This window comes from Calonectris borealis, chromosome 18 (assembly GCF_964195595.1).
Source record: "Calonectris borealis chromosome 18, bCalBor7.hap1.2, whole genome shotgun sequence".
Lineage (NCBI taxonomy): Eukaryota > Metazoa > Chordata > Aves > Procellariiformes > Procellariidae > Calonectris > Calonectris borealis.
The window spans coordinates 6762169-6780218 of record NC_134329.1 but is presented as its reverse complement, the minus strand read 5'-3'; the positions used below and the strand labels follow the sequence as shown (position 1 = coordinate 6780218).

At 39.0% G+C, this 18050-nt stretch overlaps 1 protein-coding gene across 8 annotated transcripts in view; it reads right to left on the bottom strand.

Moving 5' to 3' along the window:
• The window catches only part of GIT2 (GIT ArfGAP 2), a 34895-nt gene extending 16986 nt beyond the window's left edge, over positions 1-17909 (bottom strand). For 5 of the 8 annotated variants that reach the window (XM_075167516.1, XM_075167513.1, XM_075167518.1 and 2 more), the window contains exons 1-14: positions 17742-17877; positions 13050-13183; positions 12388-12500; positions 11547-11652; positions 11096-11182; positions 10820-10950; positions 9590-9684; positions 8699-8744; positions 7067-7118; positions 4907-4979; positions 4480-4577; positions 4061-4172; positions 2898-3040; positions 1944-2093 (exon numbers count right to left, since the gene is read on the bottom strand). In XM_075167516.1, coding sequence (XP_075023617.1) covers positions 1944-2093; positions 2898-3040; positions 4061-4172; positions 4480-4577; positions 4907-4979; positions 7067-7118; positions 8699-8744; positions 9590-9684; positions 10820-10950; positions 11096-11182; positions 11547-11652; positions 12388-12500; positions 13050-13183; positions 17742-17793 — 1392 coding nt within the window. In that variant the 5' untranslated portion in view covers positions 17794-17877. Of the gene's footprint in view, positions 1-1943; positions 2094-2897; positions 3041-4060; positions 4173-4479; positions 4578-4906; positions 4980-7066; positions 7119-8698; positions 8745-9589; positions 9685-10819; positions 10951-11095; positions 11183-11546; positions 11653-12387; positions 12501-13049; positions 13184-17741 lie in introns of all 8 variants that reach the window. The other 3 variants (XM_075167511.1, XM_075167517.1, XM_075167512.1) reach the window with 3 other exon arrangements.
• Positions 17910-18050: the final 141 nt, after the last annotated feature.

Sequence of the window (18050 nt, the reverse complement as noted above, 5' to 3'; positions counted from 1 at the left end):
CTTTAATTAGCATCTTTTGCTTAGTAATTGCCATGCAAAAGATTAGATACGCAGGTGGCTAATAAGGTGATACATAAGTGGACAGATTTTTTTAGTTTATGACCTTCTAAGCCCTTGCTTAGAAAAAAAAACAAAAAAAGGGGGATGGGGGGAAAGAGACACTCTTGAATGACATCTATTGCATTAGAATTGCTGAAGTAGTACAAATATATTGGTGTCTTGCCACAAATAATCCAGCAGAGAATTCCCATATTGTACTGAAGTTCCCAGTAGCTTAGAGCTAAGACAGCTGTTACCCCTTCCTCCCATCCTGCATTCTGCAATGGCGCACGGCTATATCGATTCTTCACCAATCCAGAGCCACTAAACACCAAGTTAAAGAAGCCCCATAGCTACATACATCATCAGGACATAAAATTAGTGCAACTCATCTTCAAGGTGAACGAGCCCTGGCTATGCCATTTTTCAAAACAAGTTCAACTGCAGAACAGCAATGATCTCTCTTCTGCTACACCACATAAATATATTGAAGTCTCATTAATTCATAGGCCCTAAACACTTTTTTTTACCCTAAATAGACTGTATCTGTTTAAAGAAACTCAATGTAAGTGAAAAGTTAATTCAGTTTGATGCAGAGAAATGCTTAACCAGCACAAGCTGTTAAAAGACCAAGGAAACACCCTGAGATCTCTTAGGTTCCTCTGAGTATTCACCATTCCAATAGATCTGAAAGGCTGAACACAATTGTAACAGAAGGATGGCACTGAACAGGCAAGGATATTCAAATCTGCTGACTTAGCTTGGCCTCAGATGCTTAAGAGCTAAACAGTTCCCACCACTCTCCAAAGCATCAGCCTCTTTGCCCCAAAACAATGGGGAAACAAGCTCTCACCACAGGTTCACCCTCTGCAGGAGCACAGCTTTGAACAACTTTCTCTACAGGGAGAGAGCTTACAGGGAGACTGTAAGTCTTGCAGTATTGTAATTATTTGGAAAACAGGATTTTTAACACTAGGTAAAGGAATTAATTTGAGGAAGCAGCCAGCCCTTTCTAGCTAGCATGACAGTCGGGATAGTGAACTCAATACAGATATAAATTCTCCTTTACCCCACAAAAATCTCTATTTACCAGAACACTGGCAAAGCGTTCAACAAACTGTTGATTTGTTTATATAAGGATTAGAAGGTCTGGCTTCCAAACTGGGTTTTTGGAGCTTTACATTCAGGATTTTAGCAAAAATGTTCAGTTTTCTGTTTGTATAAGAGTATCTATACATAGTAACTCACATGGTAAATGAGATACCTCTACATTATCCTCGTCTAGACAAAACCCACCCTGAAGGTTTAAAGCAGTAATTGAGTTTACCACTGTATCTTTTATGTGCTATTTCCCATACATTCAAATGCAAGCAAAGAAATAAATCTTGGCCTCCTGGTATACAAGAATTTTATATTGTATTGCCACATTTCAGATTATTTTCTACTGCCAAACTGGATTGGGATTTTAATTTCCCTTCATTCCACCTAGGTTTATTAATGGAAAAAGACCCAACATATTTACCAGAAAAGTTGGAAGTATATTATATAGATATGTGCACACACGTAAGATGTGTGCTAGCACTTACTTCCTCATTGTTGAAAACTGCTTATCTTGAAGCAAGACAGCAAAAACGATACAAGACTTGCAACAACTGTCTTGTCACTTGGAAAATTTATGTCCAAGTGAACTAAGCAGATCATCATCATCTCCACAAAAAACATTCAAAGCATGTGCCGCACATATACATTTATAGTCTCATATCTGATTCCAAAGCAGCTCCATTTTAAAATAAGTTTTCTTACTATCCTAATATTGGGTTATTGCATCTTCAGTTTCAGCAGTTTTACACTGACAACTTAAAATACATCAAGAGATGAAGGGGTTACACTATTGTGCCTGTTACCTTTTTCTGCATGATTCGCAGCTCATCACTCAAGTTGACGTTCACTTTCATTAACTGCTGAATCTTTACCTCAGAAGCCACCAATGCATTTTTAACTTGCATATATTCTTGGGCTGTCACTGGTCCATCTGACAAGTCTGAATCCAGGCTCTATAAACAGCAAGAGAACAATACTTACACCTTTGAGAAAGAGACTACCAAAAGGAAACAAGACTGAGATTTTGACAGCTTTTCATGTACTTAAAGGAATCATGGTTCAAATAAAGTTCAAATTAATAAGATCCATCCATTAAAATAATTTTAGTCCAATATAAAAAAAATTTTACGTCAATCAACTCTTAGCTCCTCTATGCACAAAAACATTTGTCTCAGCATTTCACTGACACAACACTCTTTCATAAGGATTTTTTTTTTTAAATATGCAATAAAGAACTGGAAAGTCATAAAAGACACATTTCTAAATATTCAGTGTGCATGCTACCAGGGAAGATTAAACTAGAACTACTAGGTGTACTGCCCCTGTTTTACCATGCTGCATTATTTTCAGGAATGGTTTAAAAGACTTAGTCACTATTGGTCTGCTGTAAATATTTCTTCAGTAGGAAGCAGTAAATGTTTTGATATACCATGGAATCACTGATTAAGAGTGTTTTGGTAGATCCAATTATTTCATCTGTGCAATTAGATGTGTATCTTAACTCCAGACATGCACAATGGCGCACATTACTTTTCTAGAGGAGGATTTTATTTACAATAAAAATTCCTTAAGTCACAACACTTAATTTTTTTAAAGTTTGTGGACTGAGGCATGATTCTGAAATGAATTTGAAAGTGAATTAAAATATTCATTTTCTGATCATTTATGCATGTTAAATCCCCTCACAAGGGGAAAGATTCACTGCAGATTACCTTTATGAATAAAATTTGGTGTGTGTATAAATATTTCAAACCTACCTTCTGTCTGTTTGATTTAGCTGCATTTGTTTCCAGATCTGTATCTTCATCTGAAGCAACGCTGTCATAATCAGGCTGGTCATTATCCTGACTTTCACTACTATGTTGATTGCTGATTGATTTGAGTATCAGTTCCACATTTTCTGTAGATCAACATACACCATTTAAAAACGTACTAGTAAGTTTGGAGAAGAGATGGAAGTGCATACTTTAAAGTAATTAAAAAAAATTGGAAAAGATCTTCAATCAGAGAGACAATACAAGACATGGCATAATAAAGTATCATTTGAGTAGCCCAGTTCAAAAAATTAATTTAGATCCACCTAATAGGTATGGATTATTACTGTCCAAAACATCGAAGTTTTATGGTTTTGTCTTTTCATTTCTTGTAAGTGTTCAGACAAGTTAAAGTAAGTGGTGAGAATCATGCTTTAGCAGCTAAATAAAATTCACATACGGAAAAAGAAAACCAGAACAGACTACACTGGACAAATGGATGCCGACATTCAAATGAAAAATATAGGCAAAAATTAAAAGTTAGAAAAGATTTTTTGTATTTTCTCTCCAGGAGGAGAACTAGTGTTCACACGTTGTTTCATACCACCATGGCTAGAACTATGGCTCTGCCTGGTTGTTGGCATAGGTATTTGTATTCTTTGATATCGATCATGCTCAAGAAATACAGAAAGCAAACATTTTTAGGCAAATTAGCAATAAGCTCAAGAGCATCTAAATTACAGCAAAGTCCTGCATGTATAGAGCAGCCAGGAGAGCCAGCATCTAAACCACTGACATTATCCCAGCTGCCAATCAGAAGAAGTATCACTCTAAAACCGTACAGCAGTATTCTGGAAAATTTTACTAAGTTATCATAAAAATCACAACCATCATAAATAGATGTTTCTGAATTGCACACATCCCACTTGATTTAATTGTATTACAAATACCAATCTTAACAGACAAATCTCCTGAACTTGGGCATTATTTTGGTGGTCTAATACATGTTGTCAATAGCCTGCTATCCACATGATTTAGTTCTTATCGTTTATAAAAACAGTATAAATCTTTCTTCATTCATATAGTACTTCTGAACGAGGCTATGGTATTGATTAAACTACTGAAAAACTGCATATAGAAGAGCCGACAACCAAAAGTATACCCACCTTTTGAACCAGTGAGAGGATTCCCCTGTTGTCTACGTTTGGCATCACTTAAAATATCTATAACTAGTGTGGCAAATTCATGGGCATTAAATCGAGCTAGTTTCTGTCTTCCCTAAATTACAGAATAATGCAGAAAAAAACAAAAAAGTGCATCGTGTATTAGATGAACAGCAGAGTTGCCAAGTAAAACTAAGACTATAGCACTTAGTGAGTTGATTGTTCAATTACATTTATTGCAAAAAGTGTGATTTAAATTATCCAGCTGCACACTCCAGGGCAGGGGAAATGTGAAACTATTTTAACCTCTTTACAAGTAGATGCAACTCTTCTACAGTAATGAAGTACAGTAAAGCAATATTACTTAGAATACCTGGCCTATTAAATAAAAACAGTTTTACAGTATTAAGAAGATTGCATACCTGATTCCTGGTTGAGGAATATTCAGGATTTACGGGAAGAAAAGGGACCACTGTGGTCTCTGTCACAAGTGTACTATGATTCTGAGTAGCAAGCCAAACTGCTCGAGGGGGGGAAAAAAAAAAAAGGGAATAACCTTCCTGTACTATTTAACAGCGTTTCTTGTCAAAGAATAAAAGACAACCATTTCAAACACAAACACAATCAACTCAGAGAAAGGCTTTTTTCCCCAGAAAAAAATTTGTAAAAAACATAAGATTTTTTTCAATTAACGTCACCTTCAGACAATGCAAGACAAAGAAACTACCATTATCAGTAATTACTGAATACAAACGTACTTTAAACAGAACCATATGCTTGCACTAGCATCTTGCATGTAATGTAACAATTCAAATTTATTTTATACACATTCTGGAAAGCCTCATTCACCTGCGTCTGTTTCCCTCCTGTCAACTTCATCATACACATCCATGGCAAGTTCTTCAAATAAGTGGTTGCTTAGCTAAGGGTAGAAGAGAATAATTACAGCTTGAAAATAAACAAAATGTAATAAGACCTCTATAACATAGAAAATACAAGAGCACAACTCTGCTCGGCTGCTTTTCAGCCTATGTAATTGCTTGTTTCTCAGCCTGCATAGTAAAGTAATCCATTAAGCAGACGTATACGACCACCCAATTGCTAGATACAGAGACGACAATACTGTTCTACACTTTTCCTTTACTGGTTAATGAATTTTTTTCCTTTCCTATCTGATCACAAAAAGACCTTGTGTATTTGGGGTGAAGCAGACCTGCTGTGGGCATTAGGTATCCAAATGCCACTGTAGATGTGGGCTTAACCGAACAGTGAAGACTCACAAAACGCTTGCGTGTTTCAAACTGTGTTCCTACAGTGGATGGTTCAAGAGAGATACTTGTGTTAAGAAGTGAGCTGTTGGAAGATCAGACATGAAATTAAGATGTCACAGGGCTTTGTGGATGTTTCACTTACTGACGTACAGTACATTAACATTAGTAATGGGTACCAGACTTGGTAACTAACTGACAGCGTAAGCAAGCCTGAATAGAAGGCTGATTTTCCTTCTCTGGGACAAGCTATACTAAAAAGGGTGAAAAACCTAACACTTTTTCTAGGCTTCAGCTTTATTTACAGGAAAACCAGTCCCGCTTTTTCCAGAGTTTGAGTCCTAAATTCTTAACCAAAGAGCAACTGCCATCATTCCTGAACTCAGATAAAGCCAGTATGTTTACTTGTGTACTGGCTCTGGCTGGGATGGAATTAACTTTCTTCATAGTAGCCCACACAATGCTTGCTGTGTTTTGGATTTGTGGCTAAAACAGTGTTGATAGCACTAGCTTGTTTTGGTTACTGATGAACAGTGCTCGCACAACATCAAGGCATTCTCTTTTTTCCCCCACTCTGCCCACCCCACCACCCAGCAGCAAGTAGGCTCAGGGTGGGCATGAAGCTGGGAGGAGACAGAGTCAGGACAGCTGATGCGAATCCGTCGAAGGGCTATGCCATACCGTACCACGGCATGCTCAGCAATAAAAACTGGGGTGGAGGAAGAAGTAGTTTTGTTTTGGGCTACCAAGGGGGCTGTGCAGAGCCTGGCTGGGCAGCGGTCTGCCTGTGGGAGGTGTTGAGCGATTTCGTTTGCCGCACTTGTTTTTTTTCCTCTTTCCTTCGCCTATTAAACTGCCTTTCACTCAACCTATGAATTTTCTTGCTTTTGCTCTTCCTGTGCTCTCCCCAGTCCTGCTGGGGGGACTGTGTTGGTGCTGGGCTGCTGGCCAGGGTCAACCCACCACAACTTGCAAAAATATAATGCAGGAATCCATCTACTTCTAGGTAGCTATGCATTTAAAGTAGCCACTAACAGCATGTTAACAGCAGAAAGCCACTTCTAAAGGAGGATTCATATTTGGTTTGTATTGATTACTATTTGAATACCAGTTCTACACATGCTGGCTTGCTTAGCTGAAGTTTTCATGACCAATAGCATTACCTTTACAGAAAAGTGGACACTGTTGAACAGAAGAGCATCACCAGGATTGTTCTTCCCCCAACTGCAAAATTTTTATCCTTTGATACAATTTGCTTCAGCTAAAAGCTTTAAGTAGAGGGAAAACATACCCCCATTCTAACTTGTATAAGGATTTGGCCACCAACACTTTAGTAAAACTAGTGAGCTGGCATTACTATCAATTAATTAGGAGACAGTAATGCTGGCTTTCCAGAAAGTTAAAGGCAAATAGTAACATTTAACAAACAGATTTATATAAAATACATGACAGCAAGACAAACAACAAAGTTTAAGGTTCTGAACTGGGGACACAGACCTAGAGATACTACCCCAAAAAAGACCAGCAAGTATTTGTTCTCCATCATGGATTTGTCATCATCTCTGCTCCTCCATTTCTGCCTATTTTTATGTTTTTCTCCAGACTTTTAACTTGCTACAGAGATGACATTTATTTATGCAGGAATTAATAGCAGCTGAAACCAGCGTGAAAGATGAAGTGCAGAGTTTGCCACGTCTAGACAAAGATGTGTCACACAGCACACACTGGAAGTTTTACTTACAGATTGAAGCTTCTTCTTCGCTGCTTTTGCAAGTTCTGATAAATCTAGACTGCTATGAAAACAAAAAGTGATCATTACATCTACAACACTTAATAGCTTGTCTAAACACAAATTCTACATTTCAATAATTCAATGATTAAAATGTCACTTTTATTTGAAACTCCTTAATCTTTTAGTATTTTTAATATAGTTTTTAACACATTGATCTTACTAATATTGCTAATACACCAATTAGTATAGTCTTAAGCTTTTCTAAACAACAATCTTAAATTTAAAACAAAAGAATCCCAGAAATCCTTTGGAATATGAATATCCACATTTGCATTGCTCAAGAAGCAGTCAAGCTGTAGCACAACAAAATGCTTTCTGTAAGGAATCTGAACAATATGATCATTCTGACCAAAACTCGAGTCCACAGAAAACACACAGGATTTGTTCCACTGGTCTCTGCAGGAGGTAGGTGACCATCAGGCTGGCAAATAGCTACAGCGATAGGGCCATGCTTAAAATTATTCTGTACTGATTAAGAAATAATCTCTTCTACTCATTTCCAGCCTTGAACATGAGGCACAAGATGAAGATTGTGCAGTTCAACAGAATTTATCATAAAAGTCACAGATCAGGAAGCTGACAAATTTTGAGTCCATATTTATACCACCCAGGGGAAGACTTCCCTGACCTACAAGGAGGGAAAGGCCCGAATAAAACCTCTGTATGATTAACTGACATCACAGAGAGTTTGTGTAGGCAGTCACCTAGACAAGAAAGAAAAAAAAAGAAAAAAAAAAAAGACCAGCGGGGGACATCAGGCAGAGCTAAGACAGTCAGGCTGTACTGCAGGCTCTGCAATCTGAGCAGCATCTTTCAACAAGTAATTTTCTCTGCACGTCAACTTCCTTCTCAGTGTAATGAGGCAAACGATACTTACTCTGCTCTGCAAAATACTTTGCATTGAAAATGCACAGTACTTTATCCAATAGCTAAACACAGCATATCTAAAAAAATTACAGGATGTTAACACTAAGTATTTTACCAACTATTACATAGTTTCTATAATTTTTATTTTATTACAGTTTTTCATAGAAATTTTGCAAGTAATAAATTGAACAACAGTTTACTTACAGCCGTCTTATTTCCAATTGCATAGCAATAAAAGAAAAATAGGGACTTGTGATTAATACTCGATGTTTTATACAAATATGATTTCATTGATTCGTAATCAAAAGTTAAAAGCACTCAGATGATTAGAAGTACAAATATTTTCAGAGAAAAATGCAGCCTTCTTGCAAGTATTAGTTTCAAAATGCTGTATCAGGAACATAACTCAATTGGTCCTTTCATTATTTACAAAATCTGTTTCCCAGGAATCCCCATGTGCGTTCCCTTAATATAATTGTCTCACCTTCCCCCTGCATTTTAACAAATACAGTCAACTTCTATAATTTTCTGATTTTGTGTAAATGCCAACATTCTTTCTAAAAAAAAAAAAGCTTCAAAGATTGATAAAGGCACACACTAAGAAGTTAGAATGACAACAAGCTTAAAAGTTGTTTCAGAAAGGAAAGGGAACTTAATTATTAGGGTTTTTTTTATTTTGACGTTTTCAGACATGCCATGGAATGAGCAGCTTACCTGTCTGCCATCTGAGGTATAACGAAGTGCTGTCCATTTTTATGCTCTAGAGTTGAAAACAAATTGCACTTTAATAGGTTCTTACTGGACTATAGTTTTCAATGTTATCAGGATATACAGCTGGTATTCAGTTTTACTAAAAGACATATAATGAGAAACCCAAGAATATATGCAACAGGCAAACACAGAATAATTTATCTTGCATGTAATTACACAATTTCCAATTATAGGAAGCTAGCAAGTCTTAAAAGAAGGTTCCTAGCACAATTTGCTGGTGTTATCAAAGATTCCAATTAAGGCTTATCAACTGTATTAAAATTCCATTAAAAAAAAAGTTAAGTTCTAACATAGATGCCTTTATGGCACCTAATGGCTACAAATTTTTAGGTGTGCTTGAGTTCAAAAGCTACCCACTTAATTGAATACTCCCCTGCTTTTGCTTTTCAATGAGAAGAAACTGCTTAGAAGAGTTTCTACAGTATCCCCTGCAGACTATTCAACATTCACAGAATTTATATTTTCCCTGCAATTCACTCCTTGAAGTTAAACAGTACTCATCTGATCTTATGTGTAGGTTTCTCCACACTTTCAGGGGTATTCCATTTATAGAACACATATTTATGGAAAAACAGAAAGGGACTTAATTTTTAATTTAGGTATACTTAAAATCCTGGAGTTTTGTCTGAATTTTAAATGCATTATCACTAATAAATGCATTCATATGCACAATCACTAACCTTCTTTAGTTCTTCCTGTATAATTTAATAATGTTAGAATATTTGCAATGCATATAAAAAGTGTAGTTACACTGACACAAACATTATATACCATAGTTTGAACTGTCCTATAATTAACACTGAAAGATCTCGGAGTGTAGTTTTTTCTACTTACCTGGTTTCCTGCCACAGAGATAGAAAGCTAACCTGTCTGTGAGTTCATACTGAATTTCCACCAGGCGCTCTGCCAGTTCATGATGCCCACCTTGCCTGGTTTACACACACACATATAAAAGTTACATTAGTTATTCATTTTGAGACACACAAAAAATTTAAAAATGGTTAGAGAAACAGATTTAGTACAAGCCACTGTTCAACGTTGCACGTGTTTGAGTGTATCAAAAGAGCACAGACCCACAGCAGGATTTTCAACAGTATGTTCCAGTAGGCAAAAAACTATAGATAAACTTTTATGAACTCCCCAAAATAAGTCAGTGAAAACTCTGAAAACCTTTGCTTACTGCTTTGCTGTAGAAAAGAAAACAGATTATATAGGCTATTTTGAATACATGATTTACAATCTCCTAGACAGTTCCTGAGCTCATGCAACAAATTCACCCAACTTCACATTTGATTAATAGCATTGAGAAATAGAAATATTCTGGCATACTGTGTTCTGCAACCAAGTGAATTTATTCAGTCTTCAGATCCCATGTATGGCCTCAATTCAAAAGCAATCAGAGTAATGAGGATGTTTTACACAAATGTGCAGCTTCTAGTTGATCAGTAACGTCCAATTTAGCATATAAACACAAAAAATCTTCAGTGCTGTGCTGCAAATCTTGCAGTGCCTCACTACTGCCCAACTGATCAAGAGACATTCATGTTTAATCTTTCTTGACATGAATGTTGTCTGCCCTTGGGAAGCCTAGAGCCTTTCTAAAGGTAAGCTTTCCTGAGGGTGCAGTTCTGCAACTGGATGCGCCTAACAGTTCACTGCCATTAAAAAGCCTGGTTCCATGCCCTGCTCCCTGCTCCATCTGTGCAGTCCAGCCCTTTCCTACAGCAGTTCTCTAGTTAATCCACACTCCTGGAGTTTACTCAGCTTGCTGAACTTGCAGAAACTCTTCTCCTCAGCTTACTTTTCTCTGATTCTGCTAGATTGACACAGCCTGTTTCACTGGGATCACAACTGTTGTCCCAAACACCCAGGAGAACACAGGCTATGAAATGATGAAAATGCTTATTTATACTCTTTATGCATTTGCTCTTTCTGGAAAAAGTACTTATTGGCATTTAACAGTCAAATTATTTTCAGGACAGAAACATATCTAAGCAGGTTCATCACATGATTTACAAATGTCAGTTAATATATAAGAGCATCACATGTATAAGAGCCTTCTACCTTGCATAGTCAACTGGAGTTTTCCCATTGGAATCTTGCGTGCCAGGATCAGCACCATAAACCGCTAATAATTCTGCTTGTAAAGTCTGCCCTGCCTTAGCAGCAACATGGAGCGGGGTGTTTCCTTTCTCCTACAAGTTATTAAGAAAAATATCTACTTAATCAACAGGTCTGAGTAGAAGATTGAAATATAATGTGTATCAGCTGAAATCAGTACAAATATTATGAACTGTAAGAATTTATTATTTATCAAAATAATGAAAAAAGCATTCATACAGGATGGAAGAAGTTGGCTTGAGCTCCTAAGGAGAGTAATCGCAAACACGTCTCCAGATTCCCTGTCCTTACACTGGAATGGAGTTGCTGAAAAAGAAGCAGGATTGTACTTAATACAGCGGCAATAACTGTGATTCATCACTTGTTTTTTCAGCCATGCTTTTAGAAACAGGTATACAAGAATTCTTGCTACAGCTTTTTTGTGTAAACGTTTTTCTCCAAGTTAACCTAAATTGATGCCACTCAATCATCCTCATCTCCAGTATCCATATATATTACCCAAAAAAAGTGGCTTCAAGTTGAAGTCAAGCCGTATTTGTTTATGTAACTATTGCTGTTCTTCAGCACTATTATCTCAAGTCAAAAGCAACTAATTTAATTCAGTCAGATTTCACTGTTCTGTTACACAGAAGTTGTAGCTTCTGCAGACTGCCAGAAAAAACATACTAACCTTACTAAGATCTTTGGCAGTAACACTGTCATCTTCACGGCATGGCAAGCGATGAACAAATGCTAACATTTGATATTTAGCTCTAATGAATTCTGCTTTATTGGGACTGTAAAGAGAAACCCAAGCAACAGAAGGGAAAGAAAATAAATTAGTGCTTTCACAATAATATAGATGCTTTAGAAAAAGGAAAATTCACAAGTGATGACTGCATTAAATCTTTGCATGCTACTAGTAGCAAAGTTAGACACAGAAAAATATCTTCATTAAAAAAACAACCCAGTGCAGATTGTCTAATTATATAGAGCCTACTTTTGTTAAAAACATCAAAATATCTGCAGACTCTAAGATGTAGTGTATATTTCTTAGAAGTAAACGTGGAACTTAAAATTATGCCAACTTAAGATCTATACTTACTATATACAGTTATTTACATTTTAAAATGAAGCACCATATTCAGTGACAGAAATGTCTCAATTTTTTTTAATTCATCAACCAAATTCAATCTCACTAGTAGCATTCAGTTAACTGAAGCACGTGGCATGAGAATTAACAGTCTTTTGATTCAAGTACAAGTAAAGGTCCTCACTATTCAAAGCTAGAAGTCAGGAATCAATAGTTCAGGAATTCTAGCCATGTATTTCCATTTTTGCAATAAATTTTAAAACATTAATCATTGGCAATTTAAAAAAAAAAAAAAGTGAACAAATAACTAGTTTACTCCTGTTCTCTTCCAGCAACAAAATATACACAGGTTCCCATGAATACCTTGCTGCCTCTGTCACTGCTGAATAAAATAATCATACTTCTACAAAACCAAAAATTTTGTAATTTTCCCACTTACTGCACTTTATCCTGTGGGCTAGCTTTGCGCCTTCCACTCATAACAGAGGCAGGGTCCAGCAACGAATGTTCCCATATGGAGTTAGCACCATTATTGTACAGTGTTTCAACCATCTGAAATCCAAAATGTATACAAACAGGCAGTAAAGAAATTTTGCTGTTAGCTGCACAGACTGACTAATCAAATAGCTGTAATTATTTTCAAGCAAACAGCAAGCCAACAGAGATTCATATTCTGTGTGCCAGCATCCATAACTTGCTGGGATATCAGAACCAGGCACGTGCCTAGGAGGTTATTGTGTGGAATGTAATAAGAACCCCCTTAAAATTCTCTACTCTTCTCAACAGCAGCTCTACTGAAACGAGAGGCTTGCTATATATTGAAAATTTAGGTTGAGGCAGATGCATTGCAGAAGTCTGAAAGAAAAGTTGAAGGTGACCTTCCAAAACAAAGGTATCAAATTAAAAAGGCATAGACAATTCTGATTTTAGTGGTCCATCATGGCAAAACAAGAGAAATAAAAGGGGACTAACTTAGAAAAAGAAAGCTTAAAAAGACAAGCCCCTCTCAAACAAAAGCTTAGCGATTTAAATTCCATAAAAAATGTTAAAAAAGTTAATATATCTAGTTTTAATGAAGGAAGACACAGCTTTACTTTTTACCTGCAGCAGTGTTGGAGGCCATGGTGTATGCTTGAGATGTCTCACTTGAGAGATATGACGCCCCAAACTTCGATGAACACTACAGCACTCGTCACAGATCAGAATCCCCCTGTTTATAGATGCCCAACAAGGATCTGAAAAAGAATACATTACTTACAACACAGAAGACAACATGACCTTGTATTTCAAACACAGGGTCTAAACTGAGGAGCTCTGCCTTCTAACCTTAGCTTTACTGCTTAGGCATTGTATGAGATTCCAAATGTTACAACCTTGCTGGGCCTCTGGATGCTGGGGAAATAACAGCCCTTGCACTTACTGGGGATGTAGAAGTCCAAGGACAGCAAGGAGACCTGCTGTGGAAACTCTAAAAAAAGCCCCGCTGTTTGCAGTTCTTCCTATGAAAATGGAATACTTTCCCCTTTGTAAGTGTAACAGGACACTAAATTTATTACCTTCTTGAAGTGCTTACATGTCATTTAGTGGACTCCTACAGAAATATTTCTAACAATAGTACCTACCTGCTCTTTTGAAAAACTCAGAAGTCTATAAATAAAAAGTGGTAATAGTAGTCATGCTTTTTCATATACTACGCAGTCTTTAGTTCTATATTACCTCAATGTTTTTAAATTTCCACATTAAATAATAAAAACACTCAAGAGTATCACAGTAAAAAAAAAAAGGGCAAGATACATATGTGTCAAGTTAAAGGCTCAGTAAAACCAAAAACTGTCAAGCAAATTAACTTCAACACTGAACAGATCCAAATTGAAGCCATCTTATAAGCAAACCAGAAAAAAAAACTGAATGGAAGGTAGAAGTAGTAAATAATATATACTAGCTATTATGTAGCTCCAAACATCAAAAAGTATAAAACCGAGTACGAATGTTACATCAGATTGAAACTGAATATATGCACAACAGGACATTAAATTGAGGTCCCTCTGCAGCTCTCAGCTCAGTCTTCAGAAGAAACGCCAGATTTCTGTCAGCGACACATGAAACTCAACGTGCCAAGAACCCTGCCATAACAGCCAACTGAGTAGCGAGACAGATCTTCAGATCTAGCACATCCCACGAGAAAGAAAAAGGAATTCAAGATCTCTTCTGTTTGGGAAAATTCTTCTTGATTTCAAATCCAGAGATGAGTTTAAGGCTAAATAAGCAAGTACAACACAAGCCTGGTATCTGATGAGAGAATTTCTACATCCTGTCAGAATACATCTAAGCCATTGTGCATCATAAAAAAGTCTTCTCTGACCCATGCAATAAATTTACTGAATCCCTGAAACATGAGATCTGATCATAGTTGTGGTTTTTAAGCAGAGTTGATGTTGTGTGTGTGCTGAAGGCAATGTAGGCAAACCTGTTCGAACCACGGGCCATGAGGGATGGGAGCATCTATTCACAGATGATAACTATCACAGCCCAGAGCCAAATTAAAGTATATGTTTTAGAAAAAAACTAACCTAATTTAAAAAACAAATTAATAATAAGCACGCAACCTCCTTATTAAATCATTCCATTATTTTAACGACTTTAACTTCTAAGAAGGAAAAAAATAACAACAAAATGAGATGCATTAGCGCTAACCTAACAACACAAGACTGGAGGCAGCCTTCCAGATTAATGAGTCTAGTCCCTTTTCATTACAGACAACCTTATCACACACTCATTCATAAACTAATAGGATTCTTCTGAAAGCCATTACGTTTCTTGTCTCAATCACTAGTCACAGGCTGCTTGTAAGCCTCACTCTATTCTGACTAACAGTCATCATCAGGTTTTTTCTTTACATCCATCTCAATGCCTAACTTAACTGGCTCCAAACAATGGCCATTCAGCCACGATAAAGTCAGCTACTGTTTACTTGGTCATTTCATAGCAGAAACGGGGCTTTACAATTCTTCTGAAGAAAAAAACCTGAGGCCTTGCTTGTAATTTCAGCTTGTGCGTACTACTTAATAGAAACCCCATTGATGAAAGAGTCCACATTTATGTAGAATCTGTCAAAAACTGGCATCATTGGAAATGTGGATAGTGTGATGCAAAAAAAGACAACAATAAAAGAAAAACAAAAGGAAAGAGAACAGATGGATTCGGCAAGGGAACGGAAGAGTTCAGCATGATGGGGCAAGAGAACGCTCTTTGCCCCTGCTAAGTGTTGGGGAGGCCAGAGAGGACCAACAGCAGCTCAGGCCCCAGTTTAGGAGCCTAAATGATACGGAACAGAGCAGATTTGACGGTGTGTGTGGTGGAGAGTGGACTAATCAAAAAGCAGTGGGAAGTTAAGCACTGCAACCTGTTTTCTGAGTCACACTGGTTTAACTGAAAGAGGTTTTTTTAATGAAACTGCACAACGATTTGTGGCCCCTCAACTCAATTCATACCTGGCTTGGTACCATTTACTTGTTCCCAAGTAACAGACGGGGATGGGAAAGGGAGAAGGAACACAATATTAGACAATCTGAAGAAACAGAGAGAGAGCTGTGAGGTTATGGAAAAATTGATATTTCAGGTTTAAATTTAATTAAATTGAGTGTTTGTGCTGGAATTTATTTGAATCATTGTTAAAAGAGATCCAATTATGGACACAATCAAAATATGCCTAAGCTGATACCAAAATACAACAGGGGAGAAGCTAAAAAGATAGGTCAAGTCTGTTTGTCTGTTTTCAGGAACACGGCAGAGCGATTCAAAACAGGAAGCGTGTGATGAAGACAAGCCTGAACCGTGAGTGTGAACGGTGAACTCCTGCCTGAGAATAGGAAGTGTACCAGAAAAGTACACGTAAAATCACCTCATGTAAAAGAAAACTATTCATACTTCGCTATAGAAATAAAGCATGTGTCAATGAAGTTCGAGGGGCAAGTACTAATTACTCCAGCAGTTGGGCATCCTGCACTTTGTACACCTGATGTGGGTGAAAAGGCTGCAGTCCGCCAGGTCTCCTGACACAGCTGCATACGTAGCAGCTCCCAAACACACCTCTGACAAATCCTCTTTGGTTTAAGTAAAAGAAGGGTTTGATTTTTTTTTATTTAAGAAAGGATTAAGTTAAGATTTCTTTATATATATGGATAAGCCAGCAGATTTCTTCACCAAGATCAAGTACATATCTGAAAATGCTGTAATGTCACAACACAACAGAATTAAAAGGCCGGCTTACAAGATTACCCCAATAGCGATTCTGATACGTTGCATACTCCTGACGAGCTTAACAACTACAAACACAGTAAAACAACTTTATCTCAGCGTCGTAACACCATGATGTTTAAAAGCATAGATATACTACCTTGTATGAGATAGGGACAACTGGTTACATAAGATATGCAACTTTATTCATTGTGAAAACAAAATTCTGTGAAGATAAAACTAACTCCCTGGGAGTTAATTTAGGATTTTTTTTTTTTTTTTTTTTTAAACAGAAGTCCCATTTTACAAAAGTTGTTATCCCCTCTCCTACATCATACCTTCTGGCAATTCAGGTGATATCTACATTACAGTGTTTTAATTCATTTCAGTATGTACGTAAGTAATTATACTGGAAGAAGCAGCACACACACAAACGACAAAAACTACATAACTCTGAGAAGGAAAGACAACAAATACACGCAGTTGCTAAAAAAAAGTAAACCAGACAGTTTTAAATGTAAGAAAAGCAAAACTACAGATGGTTAGAAAAGGAGATACAACCGACTTTCTAAAAACAAGATTTGTTCCAATAAGGTCCCAAATTTATCTGCAGCGTAAGACAGACAACGTGCATGTCAACACAGAACATATGTTGCTCATGAACATCTCCAATCCGAGTCTATAGGGCATTTCAGAACACCCTTTAAGTTTGGGATACCTACACTTAACTCAGGCCGTGGGGCAAATCATGCACTTACCAAGTTTAAATTTTACTTCCCCCTGACCCTCAGAATAAGGGACGTCCCCAAAGTCCGTCCCGCTCTCATCTTCACAAGCCCCCCGAAATGGCCACCGTCCCACTCAGTGACACAACATACACCCTCCTCCCACCTTTCAGCTCCGTGACTGGAAGACTTCTTTAAGTAACCCTTCCTCCTTTCGAAGCCGAGGAGTTCCAGAGTTACTTACAACCCAAGCGCGGCCGTTGTCCGCAGGCCATCCCCCGATGGTCTGGCCCCTCGGCGCGGACCCGGCCCCCGGGGCGCGGAGCTGCCCTGGGGGAGAGACGGCGGTACCGGCCGGGCTACCGATGCGACCTGTGTGCTCTAAAACCAAGATACAGCAAACTGAAGCGCACCATCGCTCGGTATGAGAATGGGTCCTTCAGAAAAAGGCCGATACGGGCAAAACCGCTGAAAACGCGTCCAAAACCCAGCAAAACCGGCTCCCCGCCGCCAAGGGGCCGCTACAAGGCGGTGACACCCCCAGAACAGCGCCGGGGAGGTGCGGGCCCCCGCCGGCAGCACCGCCTTCCCCCGGGACGCTGCGCCGCGCTCCCCCCGCGCCGGGTGCCGGGGGCGGCCCGCTGACAGGAGCCCCCCGCCCGCGGCCATGGCGGGCCCGGAGCTTCCCGCCCCTCACGGGGCGCCACCTGCCCGCGCCCCCTCAGCGCCTGAGGGGGGAGGAAGCGCCGCTGCCCGCTCTGAGGGGAGGGGGATGGGCTCGCCCAGCCCCTGTGGTGCCTTCGCCGCGCCCCCGACCGCCGCCGGTGCCTACCCTGGGCGCTGCAGTCGGCGCAGACCTCGCTGCTCCTCAGGCGCTTCGACATGGTGCGCGGCGGCGGGACCGGGCGCTTCCTGCCGCGCTAACGGGTCCCCGCCGCCAGCCCCCGCCAGGCGGCCGAGCCGAGGCGGCAGCGCGCAGGCGCACGGCAACTCCGCCCGCTCCGCCGCCGGCGCTATTCACCAAGCTGCGTGCGCCAGCGCCGGGCTGCGTTCCGCAGGAGAAGGCGGCCCCGCGCCGCCATGTTCGCTCCTGGCAAAAGGGCGGTAGTCAGCCCGGGCGAGGCTCTGGCCACGGCGCCGT